The 14,232-nt window shown below is 33.2% G+C and overlaps 1 protein-coding gene and 1 long non-coding RNA gene across 3 annotated transcripts; one reads left to right on the top strand and one right to left on the bottom strand.

The window, feature by feature from the left end:
- Positions 1-1,982: 1,982 nt before the first annotated feature.
- Positions 1,983-10,174, bottom strand: LOC114346206 (uncharacterized). Of its 2 annotated transcripts, none has more exons than XR_007697157.1 (3): positions 9,908-10,174; positions 9,544-9,847; positions 1,983-3,425 (listed from the first exon to the last, which is right to left on the bottom strand). It is a non-coding gene; the product is annotated as an uncharacterized LOC114346206 (long non-coding RNA). The 2 variants fall into 2 exon arrangements; XR_003654985.2 differs by having other exon boundaries at positions 1,983-3,011; positions 9,908-10,173.
- Positions 10,175-10,554: 380 nt separating this feature from the next.
- LOC114346198 (protein FRA10AC1 homolog) lies at positions 10,555-14,066 on the top strand. The gene is made up of 4 exons (XM_028296980.2): positions 10,555-10,926; positions 10,984-11,280; positions 11,338-11,497; positions 13,749-14,066. Exons 2-4 carry the CDS (start codon positions 10,999-11,001, stop codon positions 14,027-14,029), a joined length of 723 nt encoding a protein of 240 aa, XP_028152781.1. The 5' UTR covers positions 10,555-10,926; positions 10,984-10,998; the 3' UTR covers positions 14,030-14,066.
- The last annotated feature ends 166 nt before the right edge of the window (positions 14,067-14,232 follow it).

The raw sequence follows: 14,232 nt of genomic DNA, 5'->3' as shown, positions 1-14,232 counted from the left end.
CATTTAGGTATGTCTTCTACATTGCATGATCTTCTTATGTTTTCGCATCTCTCTCTATCCAATAGACTTTTCCCTGATATTCGTCTAAGTATTTTCATCTCGGTTGTTTCTAGTAGTCGTCTCGTTTTAGATGTTTCAGGTCTTGTTTCTGCCGTGTATGTCAATATAGGTCGAAATGCTGCTTTATAGATTCTTGCTTTTGTGTCTTGTCTTAGGTGTTCGTTCTTCCAGATTGGAAGAGATTAAGAGATCCCAGCGCTTTACTTGCTTTTAAGCTTTCTTGTAGTACTTCCTCTTCAACATCTCCGTAACTGGGTATATCTATTCCCAGATATCTAAACCTTGCTTCCTGCTTTAATATTTTCCCATCAATTTCGATTTTACCTCGTAGTGGGTATTTAGATGTCATACATGTGTTTTTTCTGCTGATATTATCATATATTGATATTGTATTTCTTGGCTGTTGTATTGAAGATGTGTGTTAATCTGGAGATTGTCTTCTGTCTTGGCGATTAATGCGGCGTCGTTTGCATAACCTAATATTTGGAGTTTTTTGTTCCCCATTCTGTAACCATGATCTTTAAATACTGCTTCTATTATTTCGTCCATTATTAGATACATTAAAGAGCAGTGGGCTTAACGGGTTCCCTTGTCTGACTCGGCTTTGTACTGGTATAAACTGTGTTAGTTTTCCATTTATCTTTGCCTGTATTCGATTATGGAAATAGATGTTTTCGATGGTTCGTATAATATTGATTGGCATGTATCTTTCGACTTGGATGCGATCGAAAGCCTTTGTCAGGTAAAACATAGATATGCTGGTTTATTGTACTCGATGGCCTTTTCTGTGATTTGTCTTAGTACGGAAATAAATAGTACAATACTGGCGTCTACGCTACAAACGCATTCAATATGCTAAGGAAAATGTGGTCTTCACATCAGATGACAATTAAAACCGAAAGACTATTCAACAGCAACGTGAAGACTGTATTACTATATGGAGCAGAAACTTGGAAAGTGTCAAGAAAATGTATTGGACAGATGCAGGTATTCATAAATAAATGCCTAAGGAAGATTCTTAACATTTACTGGCCAAACCGTATATCAAACCAAGAGCTATGGACAAGAACTAACCAGAAACCTATGTATATCTAAGATAATATGCAAAAGGAAATGGAGTTGGATGGAGCACACACTAAGGAGACCTGACACAGACATAGCGAGGCAAGCCCTAGAATATACACCACATGGAAAGAGAAGACCAGGTAGACCCGTAGAAATGTGGAAAAGAAATTAATGCTATAGGGCTTTTCATTGATTGTCATTTGCTTCGAGCTGCTGTCATATGTTGTATAATCTGTGTATAATACTAATATACACAGAGATATGTCAACAATAGATCAGGCTAGTCATATGCCACTCAATGCATCGGGGTGTAACGCTGATATCAAGTACGGTGGTCTAGCTATCTTTGTCTGTCGTGCGAGTGTGAGCGTATCTACCAAGAGGTGGGAGTAATGGAACGACAGTTACACAGAGGCGGCAGCCATCATATGCTAGAGAGAGAAAGCTGAGCGCCAGTAGAGAGAGAAAGATAGACCACCAACCCGAACTTTTCTGCGTTACTCTATTTTTCGAACTGGCCTAATCTATTGTTATATCTATGAATATACACGGATTATACAACATATGACAGAAGCTCGAAACAAATGACTGTGAATGAAAAGCCCTATTGGGAAAACCTGGACAGAAATAAAGATCAGTGCAAAGGATAAGACAGAATGGAGGCAGACAGTTGACGCCCTATGCTCCGCATGGAGTGAAGAGGAATAAGTAATTAAGTAAGTACTGGCGTCTACGCAGGATCTTCCGGATCTGAATCCTTGTGAGAAATCTAAAAAACGAGGTACTGATGTCTTGTCAAGAGCTAATGAGAAAACTAATAAGAGGACTTTTCTATAGAGGAAAAAAATAATAATACATTCGAATTATAAATTATATTTTGAGAATTTCAATTTTACAATACCAATTTTATTTTTTACAGATATATTCCCTACAAGCATTTCAAATTCATCCTTAAAATAAAGTTTAATAGGTACATAAAATGAACTTATAAATTTCTGTTTTGAAAGGGTTGTAGATACCTACTATATACCTACTCAGATCTATACCTACTCAGCATCATATTGAGAAATCACAGAATCGTAAATATACAGTAATGAGCACTCACACTAATAACCGGCAAAATAACGCAAAAGATGGAAAACATATTAACTTGTGAGATAAAAAGAGATGAAACTGGTAGAAGTGGAACTTATCGTTATAAACGAATAAATTAACATAACCTTGGATAAGAGTTTTAACCTCCATTTTTCACTTTGAGTGATATTGGGCTAGTTTCTGGGTCCGTGTATTTTCATACACCACCACACAAACCCGCCGACACCAATGTAGTTTAGAAATAGCTATCTCTAAACTACAGTGGAACCAGCGGGCTTGTGGGACATGGTATGAAGGTACACAGACCTAGAAACTACCCCAATATCACTCACAGTGAAAAATAGAGTTAGCAGGTTAACACTCTTAGCCGATGATAACATTACATAGTTTCCCACCTTTAGATCTCTGTGACAGGAGTATTTTATAAAATTCTCCTGGCACAGTGACAGTTCTCTTACTCATCTGATACGTCTAAAGGTCGGAAACTATGTAATGCAATGTTAATTTATATGTTTATATCGATAATTTCTCTCAGTTTCATCTCTTTTTACTTCAGAATGCATCCCATGTTTCCCATCTTTGGCGTTATATCCCATATTTTGCCAGTTATTAGCATGCTCATCACTGCATATTGGACTTTTTACACATAGTATCTTAGAATCCCTTGGAAGTAAATAATAAATCATGTACCTAGTTTTATTTTCATCAATAAATTCATGAAAGTATGACTGATGTTGAAAATTCATTTGACATACTGGCAAATAATTGTAATTCCTTCAGAGGAGGTGTCCCTAGAAAGAATAACATATGTTTTATATTAAAATATATTAAATTCATATTGATTAGCAGAATAAATAGAGTTTTTAGGTTTAATTCTCCTCATTCACATAATTTAATACCAGATAATGTCGCCCTACTTCCATATGCTAATGACCTAGTTTTTTATATAACAGCCTAAACCCCATTTTGGACTCCATTCACATTAACCAATATTATCAGATATTCATGAATAGTGTCACCACAATCTTCTTTAACAACATACTATTCTTTCATAGATCTGGTCGTTATCACAATATAATCCCATATATACCAAAAATTCATGCTCGAGTGAGAAATTGGAAATCCAAGCAAAGGATAGGAAAGAGTGGAAGCTGATTCTGGAACAGGCCAAGACCCACCATGGGCTGTAGAGCCAATGCTGATACCTAAAAATGAACTCAAATATTTAGTGGTCTTTTTGTCCCGCAATCTTAACTAGAATAAGCATATTGAAAATATAATTGGAAAAACTATTAAAGGCATGGCTGTGCTGCCTAGTAAGGCCCATATAGATTTTTGAAGCATCTTTATGAAACCAGCACGTAAACAATTATTATAGATTTAAAAATTAGACTCACTATGGATAGAGTAGTAAGATGATACAACGAATGCAGAGGTAACCGTCTATATTTGTTATCAATGGTTTCTAGGAACATGGTTCTTCAAAACAGATGTCAATGATTTTTAGAGTTTAGATAAAGACGGTTATGTACCAAATTCATGAAAAAAATTTACACTTTCTCAGAATCATCCAACGATTTGAAACATATACTCATGTTATGGCGAGCACGCCACTGTGTGTGTTTATATTTCAATATTTAGACTACGTGACATGATAAACACCAACGCTTGTAATTTCGCGGTGTCAGCGAAATGTTCATGGACTATGAAAGGTTTTAAGAAATATGTAGTTTGTATTCATTAATTTTAGTATCGTTTTGTATCTCTTAACTGTTAACATCTCAATAAATTTGTGCATTTCCTTCAGTAGTTACGTTACTCAATTCTCCAACGAACACACCACATTTTATAAAGAATAAGACTGGCGCAGTCAGTAGGATTTTCCAATTAGAAAAAGTAAAGCCTTTTTCTAATCGATTTTAATCGTTAATTGGGAAATTGGAGAATTAGTGACTTAGTAGTTGAGTTCCGAGTGTAAGGCCACGAGGAAGGAAAACTGAAGGAACCCGTAAGCAACTTGAAGAATTCCAAGTGTAAGGCCACTTGTTGTGTAAAGCCACAAAGCAATTCGGAAGTTCTGGAGAGGCGCAACTAGCAACTTCGTGAAATCTTCTCAACCACCAGCTTCAGTGAAAAGCCACTCGACCCTGGAAACGGTGAAGCATTTCCACAGAAGAAGCAACTACATACAGTTTAGAATTTCGACCAGTTCCAGTGTACAGCCACTTGATCCAGAAGGTACAACGTTCTCCACCCGTTCTCTTCCCGTTCCAGTGTAAATCCACCTGATCTGAGACGCTGCAACGTTCTCGACCCGTTCCGGTGTAAGGCCACGTTCTCACGGAAGTACTTGAGGTTAGTCGAATTATAGTAATTTTGTATTTGTTTTCATTTTTTTATTTACTCTGTTCCGCTATTTTCAAACTTTTAAGATATCATATCTAGTATTTGCATTTTTTTTATTTTTTTTATTTGTTTAACTTATTTTTTGTTAATATAATGGCAACTAACGACGTAACAGCAAATACGTCCATAATTTCCGCCAACACTTCTAATAATTATATTAATAGTGACAAAGCTATCAAGCTTATAAATGTTTTTGATGGGTCTTCTTCAAAATTACACTATTTTATAGATTCTGTTGATTTCATTTTTGCAAAATTTGACCCAGCGGATTTACAAATTTTTCCTTTTATTGTAAAAAGCAGGTTAGAGGGAAAGGCTCTTGATTTCATTGGCTCGAAAGAATTTTCGACATGGCAAGAGATAAAAAATGCTCTCCTTTCTCAGTTTGGTGAAAATTTGGATTTGCAGTGTCTAAATTTTGAGTTATGCCATTTTAAGCAACGTTCTAATGAAAAACCGGTAAATTTCGTTGATAGAATTGAAAAACAATTGATAAGAATCAGTAAAGTTATCAAATACGATTCAAGTTTGAACAATGTTGAAAAAAAATGTTTAAATAATTTTCACAGTAAGACTGCAATTCTGACCGCTATTACGGGCATAAAAGAACCTTTGTGTCAAATGCTTCGTTCTTTAAATCCCAGTTCGTTGATTCAAATTAAGCAAATTTTAAACGATTATGAAAACCAACAATATTTCAAACAAACAAATGACAATTTTTCTAAATTAAATATAAATAATGACAATACAATTTCTTCAAGTAATGCAGGTACGCAAAAAACATTTTCTGCGCCCGGTTCAACAAATCAATCGATAAATCCAAATCCACCAATTAAATTAACCATTCCAAAGTGCACTTTTTGCCATAAATATGGACATAAAGCAGAAAAATGTTATCGTAAACCACAATCTCACAATGTTGTTCATAATACCTATTGCGACAACGACAGTTCAGAAAACGAAAAAGACATAGAAATCGAAGTTGATCAGGATTTTTTAGAGCAAATTCCGCTGACAACTTTACAATTTACCAAGTAGCAAATAAACCGCTTCTTTACGCGCATATTAAAAATTTAAATTTAAAGTTATTAATCGATTCAGGGGCAGCTATATCAATATTGAAACCAAGTAAAATTTTAGACTCTTATCAGTTTAATCATGAAAATTTTAAAATATTTGGTATTAGTAACGAACCAATTCAAGTTACAAAGAGCGTAAACTTTAAATTATTTTCGAGTGTTGAAAAATTCTATATAGTAGACATAAATTCACCTTTTGATGGAATACTTGGTTATGATTTTTTAGAAAAGAATAAATGTGTTATTGACTTTGGTTTGAATACTTTATTTGCTAATCATGAGGAAATCCCATTGTTTTCGTCTGATCGGGAACATAATATATTTAGTCTAAATAATATACACGAAAATCAAGTCCGAAGTAATGTTATCGACTCAACTGAAAAAATTGATACTATTATAAGTAAACTAAAATTAGACCATCTTGATGAAAGATTACAAACAAAGATAAAAGATATTCATGTGAAGTTCCAAAATATATTCTCGTTACCTAACGAACATCTAACTTTTAGCAGTCGAATAAAACATAATATCCGTACTAATCCTGAAAATGCCAGTCCGATTTATACTAGAAATTATCGGCACCCTCACGTTCATAAAAAAGAGGTCAATAAACAAATAACAAAATTATTAGAGCAGGGAATAATTCGCGATTCTGTCAGTCCTTGGAATTCGCCATTTTTTATTGTCCCCAAAAAACCTGACGAAAATAATGTTCAAAAATGGAGGATAGTAATTGATTTTAGAAAATTAAATCTTATCACGGTTGACGATAGATTTCCTATCCCGAATATTAGCGATATTTTCGACCTTCTCAATACCTCTAAATTTTTTTCTACAATCGATCTGGCGTCGGGTTTTCACCAAATTCCCATGAATCCCGAAGATATCGAAAAAACAGCTTTTTCCACAGAAAACGGGCACTTTGAATTTACTAGAATGCCGTTTGGGCTTAAAAACGCTCCTAGTACCTTTGCTAGAGTGATGAATGACATATTTCGAGAGCACATAGGCAAAACATGTTTCATTTATATGGACGATATTTTAATTTTTAGTAATACAGTCGAAGATCATCTTAAAAATATCGAAATAATTTTTGAATTAATACAAAAAAATAATTTAAAGATCGAACCTGATAAATGTAAGTTTTTAACGGATGAAATAACTTTCTTAGGTCATTTATTGACACCGGAAGGTATTAAACCAGACCCGAAAAAGATTCAAGCTATTTTAGATTTTCCAGTCCCGCAAAATCAAACTGAATGTAAATCATTTCTCGGCTTATTTGGCTATTATAGGAAATTTGTAAATAATTTTGCTGATTTAACTAAACCTCTAACGGGTTTGTTGAAAAAAAATATAAAGTTTCATGTTACACCCGAAGTAGTGGAATGCTTTGACAAATGTAAACAATTTTTGACCTCGAAAAAAATTCTGGTTTATCCTAATTTCTCTAAAGAATTTATTTTGACGACCGATGCATCGAATGTCGCTGTCGGTGCGGTTTTGTCACAGATGTCCGATAACGGTGAGGATCGACCTATCGCTTTTGCATCGAGAACATTAAATGAAACTGAAATGAAATATTCCACTACAGAAAAGGAATTATTGTCTGTTGTACACTTTACAAATTACTTCCGTCCATATCTATTTGGAGTTAAATTTCGATTAGTCACAGACCATAGACCACTTATATGGCTTTTAAATTTAAAAGATCCTAATTCTAAATTATCACGATGGAGACTGAAATTAAGTGAATATAATTTTGATATTCAGCATATTTCGGGCAAAGCAAACAGAGTTGCAGACGCTCTGTCAAGAATTCGATTAAACCATGTGCATCAAAAACAAAATGAATATACCGAATTTGAGAATGTTAAAACTAACTTAGTTTTAAATAATTTTTCCTACTCTAATGAGCAAATCTTAGACGTTAACAATAAGAGTATTTTATATCTATACGATGAGAATGACAGAAATATAAATCATTTCGAAATTATCAATGATAATTTTCCCACAGTTGGTGACTCGGATTTTGAAAAAATTTTAAAGTTATATAACGAAAATCGTAGTAGAGAGATTAATATAGTTAAAATTAAGCCACACCATTGCCTTGAGAATTTTAATACTTTGAAAAAACTAGTATTAGTCCGAAATAAAACTTATAGCATACCTTATTTTGAAAGCAATATTTATTATAAAATGCTCAGTTTCCTTTATCCAGACGTTAACTTTGTAATTTGTAAAAATATCGTTACTATGCCGCCTGTAGAAGATAGGCAAAGGATAATTTTCGAATATCACAACGACCCGAGTAATTATCACAAAGGAATTAATGAAACTGCAGACAAAATTCGACAACTTTATAAATGGAAAAATATGTATAGAGAAATAACCGAATTTATTACTTTATGCCCTACTTGTCAACTCTCAAAATTTGATCGTAGGAATCGTACTCAAGGTTTAAATGTAAGGCATTCTCCGGAGAAACCATTTGAGGCTTTATCTGTAGACCTGTTCTTTTTTGATAAACAGAAAATGCTCACCGTTATAGATAATCTAACAAAATTTGCGCAAGCGTATATTTTAACTGATAAAAAACCAGAAACGATAATTAGTAAGTTAAAAAATTATTTTTCGCTTTTTGGCCTTCCTAAGATGATTATGTCAGATCACGGGGGCGAATTTAATAATAAAAAGATACAAAGTTTTGTTAATTCGTTGAATATCGAATGGCACCTTACTTCGTCTGAGTACCATGCCTCTAACGGTATAATTGAGCGTTTCCATGCTACCATAACAGATACTTTGCGAAGCTATCTTTTAGAACATAACCAGTGCGACTTAGAAGATGCACTTTTAGTCGCTATATACTCATATAATTCTAGTAAACATCATTCAACATCCACTACCCCCTACAGTTTAGTATTTCCATATAAAAATGATAGGGAATTTGATGAAATTTCGTATAATAATCAGTTAGAAAATATAAGGGAAAAACAATGCGATCAAAGGAAAAAGCAAAAGAACCGTTTTGATAACTTAAGAACGAGTAACTTGGAAGTAAAGTATAAAGTTGGAGATAATATTCTCTTAAAAAGACCAAGAAATCCAAATACACCAAAATCGATATTAAATACAGGACCATATGTTGTTCTGGAAGTCAATGAAACCAATAAAACTCTAAAAATTAAGTTAGATAACGAGGTTATTCGAAAATTTCATTTCAATAATGTAAAACCATTTTATGAGGTTATTAACTAAACGAAGTTGAAGTGTAACACGGCAAGTAGTAGATATGAACTTTCATTTTCCATATTATAAATGACTTTAATCAGTAATAATTGCAACATATAATTCGATTACCTTGTGGTACACTTCATCTACGGCCTTCTCACAACAACACAAATAGAATGAGTTATTGCCGGTGGGTTTCTTTGTTTCATGTGGCCCTACCTGCCCTGTTCGGAGCATATCCAGAGAGGCTCTACACTACAAGCCCAAAACTTCGAAGCTGCAAAGAGGCCCTTCTTGGACACCCCAGCTTCGGTTTTCAGGAGGGAGGTGTTATGGCGAGCACGCCACTGTGTGTGTTTATATTTCAATATTTAGACTACGTGACATGATAAACACCAACGCTTGTAATTTCGCGGTGTCAGCGAAATGTTCATGGACTATGAAAGGTTTTAAGAAATATGTAGTTTGTATTCATTAATTTTAGTATCGTTTTGTATCTCTTAACTGTTAACATCTCAATAAATTTGTGCATTTCCTTCAGTAGTTACGTTACTCAATTCTCCAACGAACACACCACATTTTATAAAGAATAAGACTCTCATACCTTCAATTATATATGTCATAGATTCCCTTAAGGCACTTTGCCACTGGTTGTAACTTCTCAATAGATGTGCCTACAGAATTACAAAATTATCATTCCAGTTTAAGAAAGAACACACCTTCAACTTGAATGTTTAATCTCAAGACATATTTCGTTTATTTTATTTTGCGTTGTTTTGCAACCCGCTTTTCAGTATTTCTGCAAAGGCCTGCTCCTCAAGATGCATATTTAAAAGTTAATGTAACAACACTGAGGACTGTTCATAGAAAGTTTATCACATTGAACAATTTCTTTTCATTCTGCAAACCTAAAACGACAGCACGTCAAAAATGATGTCAATGATATTAAATAGAATTTACGTTCTTACCGATTTTCATCCATGGGCAACAGGAAGAAACTCAAATTTTTATGCTGCCTGGAATTTTGCCACATAAATAAACACACACATTGCCTTTGGGTTAAATTCATCATAATCCCAATTCAAAATCACCAACCTTCTTAGAAAACTGGAGAAATACCACAGTAATGCACATTAAATTCGAAGTAAACCAACTTAACAATTGCAAAATATGAGAAAACAATAATAAATAACTCTAAATAAACAACTGTTTGTTTGGTTATGTTTGGAATAAACGAATAAACATACATAAATAAACCAGATCTACTCACTGTTGCCAAATGTCACCAATTTAGATAGTTACTTGTGATTAATTGTTTGAATACATTCAATCAATAATCAGAAAATATTATTTTTCAAATTTTATACAAGTGTGTACGTAAAGGATTTTACCATTTATGAATTTAATTTTCAGCTTTTTGAAAAAAATCGATAATCATAATTATTTTATTATAATTTTGGAATATTCTTTATCGGAATATTTTAAATCTTGCAACAGCAACATTTTCCTCCTAGTCTACTACGCAGTCTGCTAGGAGTTTCTGCAAGCGCAGGAACCGCATAAAAACTAGAGTGAACTAACTGTTTCGAATAGCAAAAAAACTGTGGCCGGAGTAAAGGCGGGTTGACACACTACTAGTGAATAACGAACGTGGCTCACGCTTATTTTATTATGTATTTTAAAACTCGAGCAGTACGTTTGTATTTATGCAATGCATAGATACAAATGTAATTTACTGCTCGAGTTTGAAAATAGATAATAAAATATGTAACAATGGCAGGGGCAAAATACGTAAGCGTGAGCCACGTTCGTTATTCACTAGTACTAGTAATGTCAATGTCAACCCGCCTTAAAGTAAACTGACTTGATGATATGAGGATTTGACAGTTAAAAAAATAAATATTTTTCTTGGAAAGGAATGCTGATTATTTCCTATTGAAGTTGGATTAATTATATTATATTATATATTACAGAAGTTATGTGAAGGGTAAGTAGAAGCTCCATCATGAATTACATTTTCAATTTATGGGTATATACATTTTAGAATAATTACCTGAAAATGGCTAAAATCCTATCCCAAATGAGATATTTGACTCCTTATGATGTCCATAAGATGTTAATAAATGACTACATACTAAAGAGACCTGGAGATACATCACTTTTAAAAAGGGATAGCTCAAAAGACAAAAACGATTACCATGTTATAGCTGAAAATCACAAATTTTTATGGGAAGAAGACGACCCCGCAGACACTTGGGAACAGCAGTTTGCCAAACGATATTACAACAAACTATTTAAGGAGTACTGTATTGGGGACCTCAGCAGATACAAAGAAAATAAGGTAAAACATTGAATATGTAGTGTAATATATGTTTACTAACTAATAAGAGTTTACAAGATTGCCTTGAGATGGAGGATAGAAAAAGAAGTCATTTCAGGCAAAGGCCAGTTCATATGTGGAAACAAGAAATGTAATGAGGAAGCAGATTTGAGAACATGGGAAGTAAATTTTGGATATATGGAGCATGGGGAAAAGAAGAATGCTTTAGTAAAAATAAGTAAGTACAGCAGAACCTCGATTATTCATCAGGGCACCGGACCAAGGGTATGACGGATAATCGAAAAGACGGTTAACAGAACATTAAAAAAATTAATAATTCATAGTACAACTCACAAATTTCATTTGTATGTTTTGTTTGACAATATAAGAGGGATTTGTGTTCGTACAATCGAATCAATTTAAAATATTCTGAAATCTTTGTTTGTTTTACTGTTGCTTCACATTTTGCGACGGCTGAATTTCTTAATCGGCATAAGATCTTGCAATCTACTTTATTGGCTTCTTCTTGTTGAGAATACCACTCGATGAATTATTGCATGTGCGATGCAGCTAGTGATGTTAGAAGAGAATATTCTCGAGAACGAGAATATTCTCAGCAAAAATTTTCTATATTTTCAAAAACCGAAACAAAAATAAAAACTAGATACGTGTCAAATTATTATAATTTAAAAAATATGTAGGTATATTGTTTTTGCCAATCCCATGAGCCACTAGCAAGGGTGTTTACAGTGTCAATATTTATTGTTTTGGTGCAATATTAACGTGCAAATATTTAGAATGGTGTTCATTTAAGCAGAGAGGAACAAGTTGAGGAAACTGAGTTTGTGGATAAATTAGCAACTTTAAAATATGGTGATGAGTCGGCTGAAATAATGGCAGATTTGGCACTTTATCAGTCTAAGGAGGGATTTTTTGGAAAACCATACGTTGTAAAATCAATTGAAAAACTAGACTGGTAGTTCATCATATGGTGAAAAGGTACATGTTTCGGAACAAAATTAACTAAAATAGTAGTTGATATATTAAGCATGCCTTCATCCAGTGCAGCGACTGAAAAAAGTTTCAGTACTTATGGTTTTTTATCCACTCCTCTAAATGAAACCGGCTCACTGCTGAACCGGCTCGTAAGGTAACTTTTATTGCTCACAATTTAAAATTGTTAGAAGTAGACCAATCCGTGACTGAGCTGGCCACTCGTGAAAAACAAAATCCCACAACTCATCAGTACATTAAAATGCAGATTGTAGATGACTAGGACCCCTAGGATGAGCTAATGATAAAAATAGATTCTGAATCTGAGGTCTCATATTTTATCATACCACATCGATTATTTGCTGTTAAAAAGAAAATTTAATTTTTTTATCAAAAAAATTTTGTGTTTTCTGTTGTTTTTGTAATTTTTTATTTACAAAGAACACTGTTGTTTTGTCTCATAATTTTGTATATAAGATCATGATTTTTAAAACCCTATTTTTCATCTTCAACAATATTCTTAAGTGCGTCATGGGGTTCATTCTCAGAAAATTCTCCATATAGAGAATATTCTCCGATTTTTCATTCTCGAGAATTTTCCAACACTAGATGCAGCTTCTCTAGATTATTTACGCAAATCTTTGTCAATTACAGTAGGTTCATCAACATAATATCTGTGGCTTAGTTTTAAAAGGGCCAATGTCAAATTTTTGTATTTTTGTACAGCTTTCTTTTGAATTTAATATTGACCAAACAAAATGCAAAAAGTTGAAATTGGCCATTTTAACACCGTGGCTTAATGCTAAAAGGGCCAGTGTCAATTTTTTTTTGCATTTAGTTTGGTCAATATTAAATTCAAAAGAAAGATGTACAAAAAAACCAAAATTTGACATTGGCCCTTTTAGAACCAAGCCACACATATATTATCTACAGTCAAATTCCAAGCCTGTGTCAGCTTCTGAATCTGTTTGATCCGCCGTTGTTGCCATTTCAATGATTTCTTTATTTGTCAGCAATGGATAGCCGTTTGTGTCCTCATCACAAATCAAATTAACTTTTTTTTATTTGTATTACATTAAAATGTTTGCTTATGCAGTCAATAAAACTTCTCTATATACACTGACGGTTAACAGAGGCGACGGTTAATGGAGAGACGGATAATCAAGGTTCCACTGTAATTGTGAAATATGTATACTTATTATAAAGTATAAACAACATTAAGACAGTTAAATACCGAAACCTAGTACATAAGTCAAAATCTACAACTTTTCAGGAGAGCGAAAAAAATTCGCAGCTTAATACATGTTTCTTCATTCTCTTTTTTCTTTTCTGTTGAAAAGTATGTGTTGGCATCATTGGCATGTTTTTTCAAAGTAACAAATAAATATTGTAACAAAGAAAAAAACATGTGCAAAGCAGTGAAGTTTTTTCGCTCTCCTGAAAAGTTGTAGATTTTGACTTGAGGTTTCAGTATTTAACTGTTGATTACCTTTTAGGACTGTGTGTTGATTGTTCTAAAAAATTAAACTATCATAGCAAAAAGAAGGAAGTAAAAAGGTTAAATAAAAAAAAGTATTTGCCAAAAATAAACAAATTGAAAGATGCAAGTACTTCAAGTGCTGCTGTAGAAACTATGGAGCCAACAGAAAGTACTGCTATTGAAGAAGTAGTAGATTCTACACCTGCTGATGAGTCTCCTTGGGAAAATCACAAGCCTGTAGAGCAAAAATCAAGAGAAGAAGAAATGGAAGAATATTTGCAAGATTTACTTTTATAATATATATTTTAGATAAGAATAAAATATTAATAAAATAGCTGGCTTTATTTTTATTTAGACAATAATCACCTTGTGTTAAATCTGAGAATCTAGGCAGTCATCGTGTATTTCTTTTTAATTTTTAATCATCTGTTTCATACATCTAACTAAACCATGTTATAATAGGTAAGCAGTTTGATTCTTAAATCATTTGAATGCTAAGA

The sequence above is a fragment of the Diabrotica virgifera genome, chromosome 1 (genome assembly GCF_917563875.1).
Source record: "Diabrotica virgifera virgifera chromosome 1, PGI_DIABVI_V3a".
NCBI classification, from domain to species: domain Eukaryota; kingdom Metazoa; phylum Arthropoda; class Insecta; order Coleoptera; family Chrysomelidae; genus Diabrotica; species Diabrotica virgifera.
Note: the sequence above shows the minus strand (reverse complement) of the source record. Positions and strands in the feature narration are given on the sequence as shown.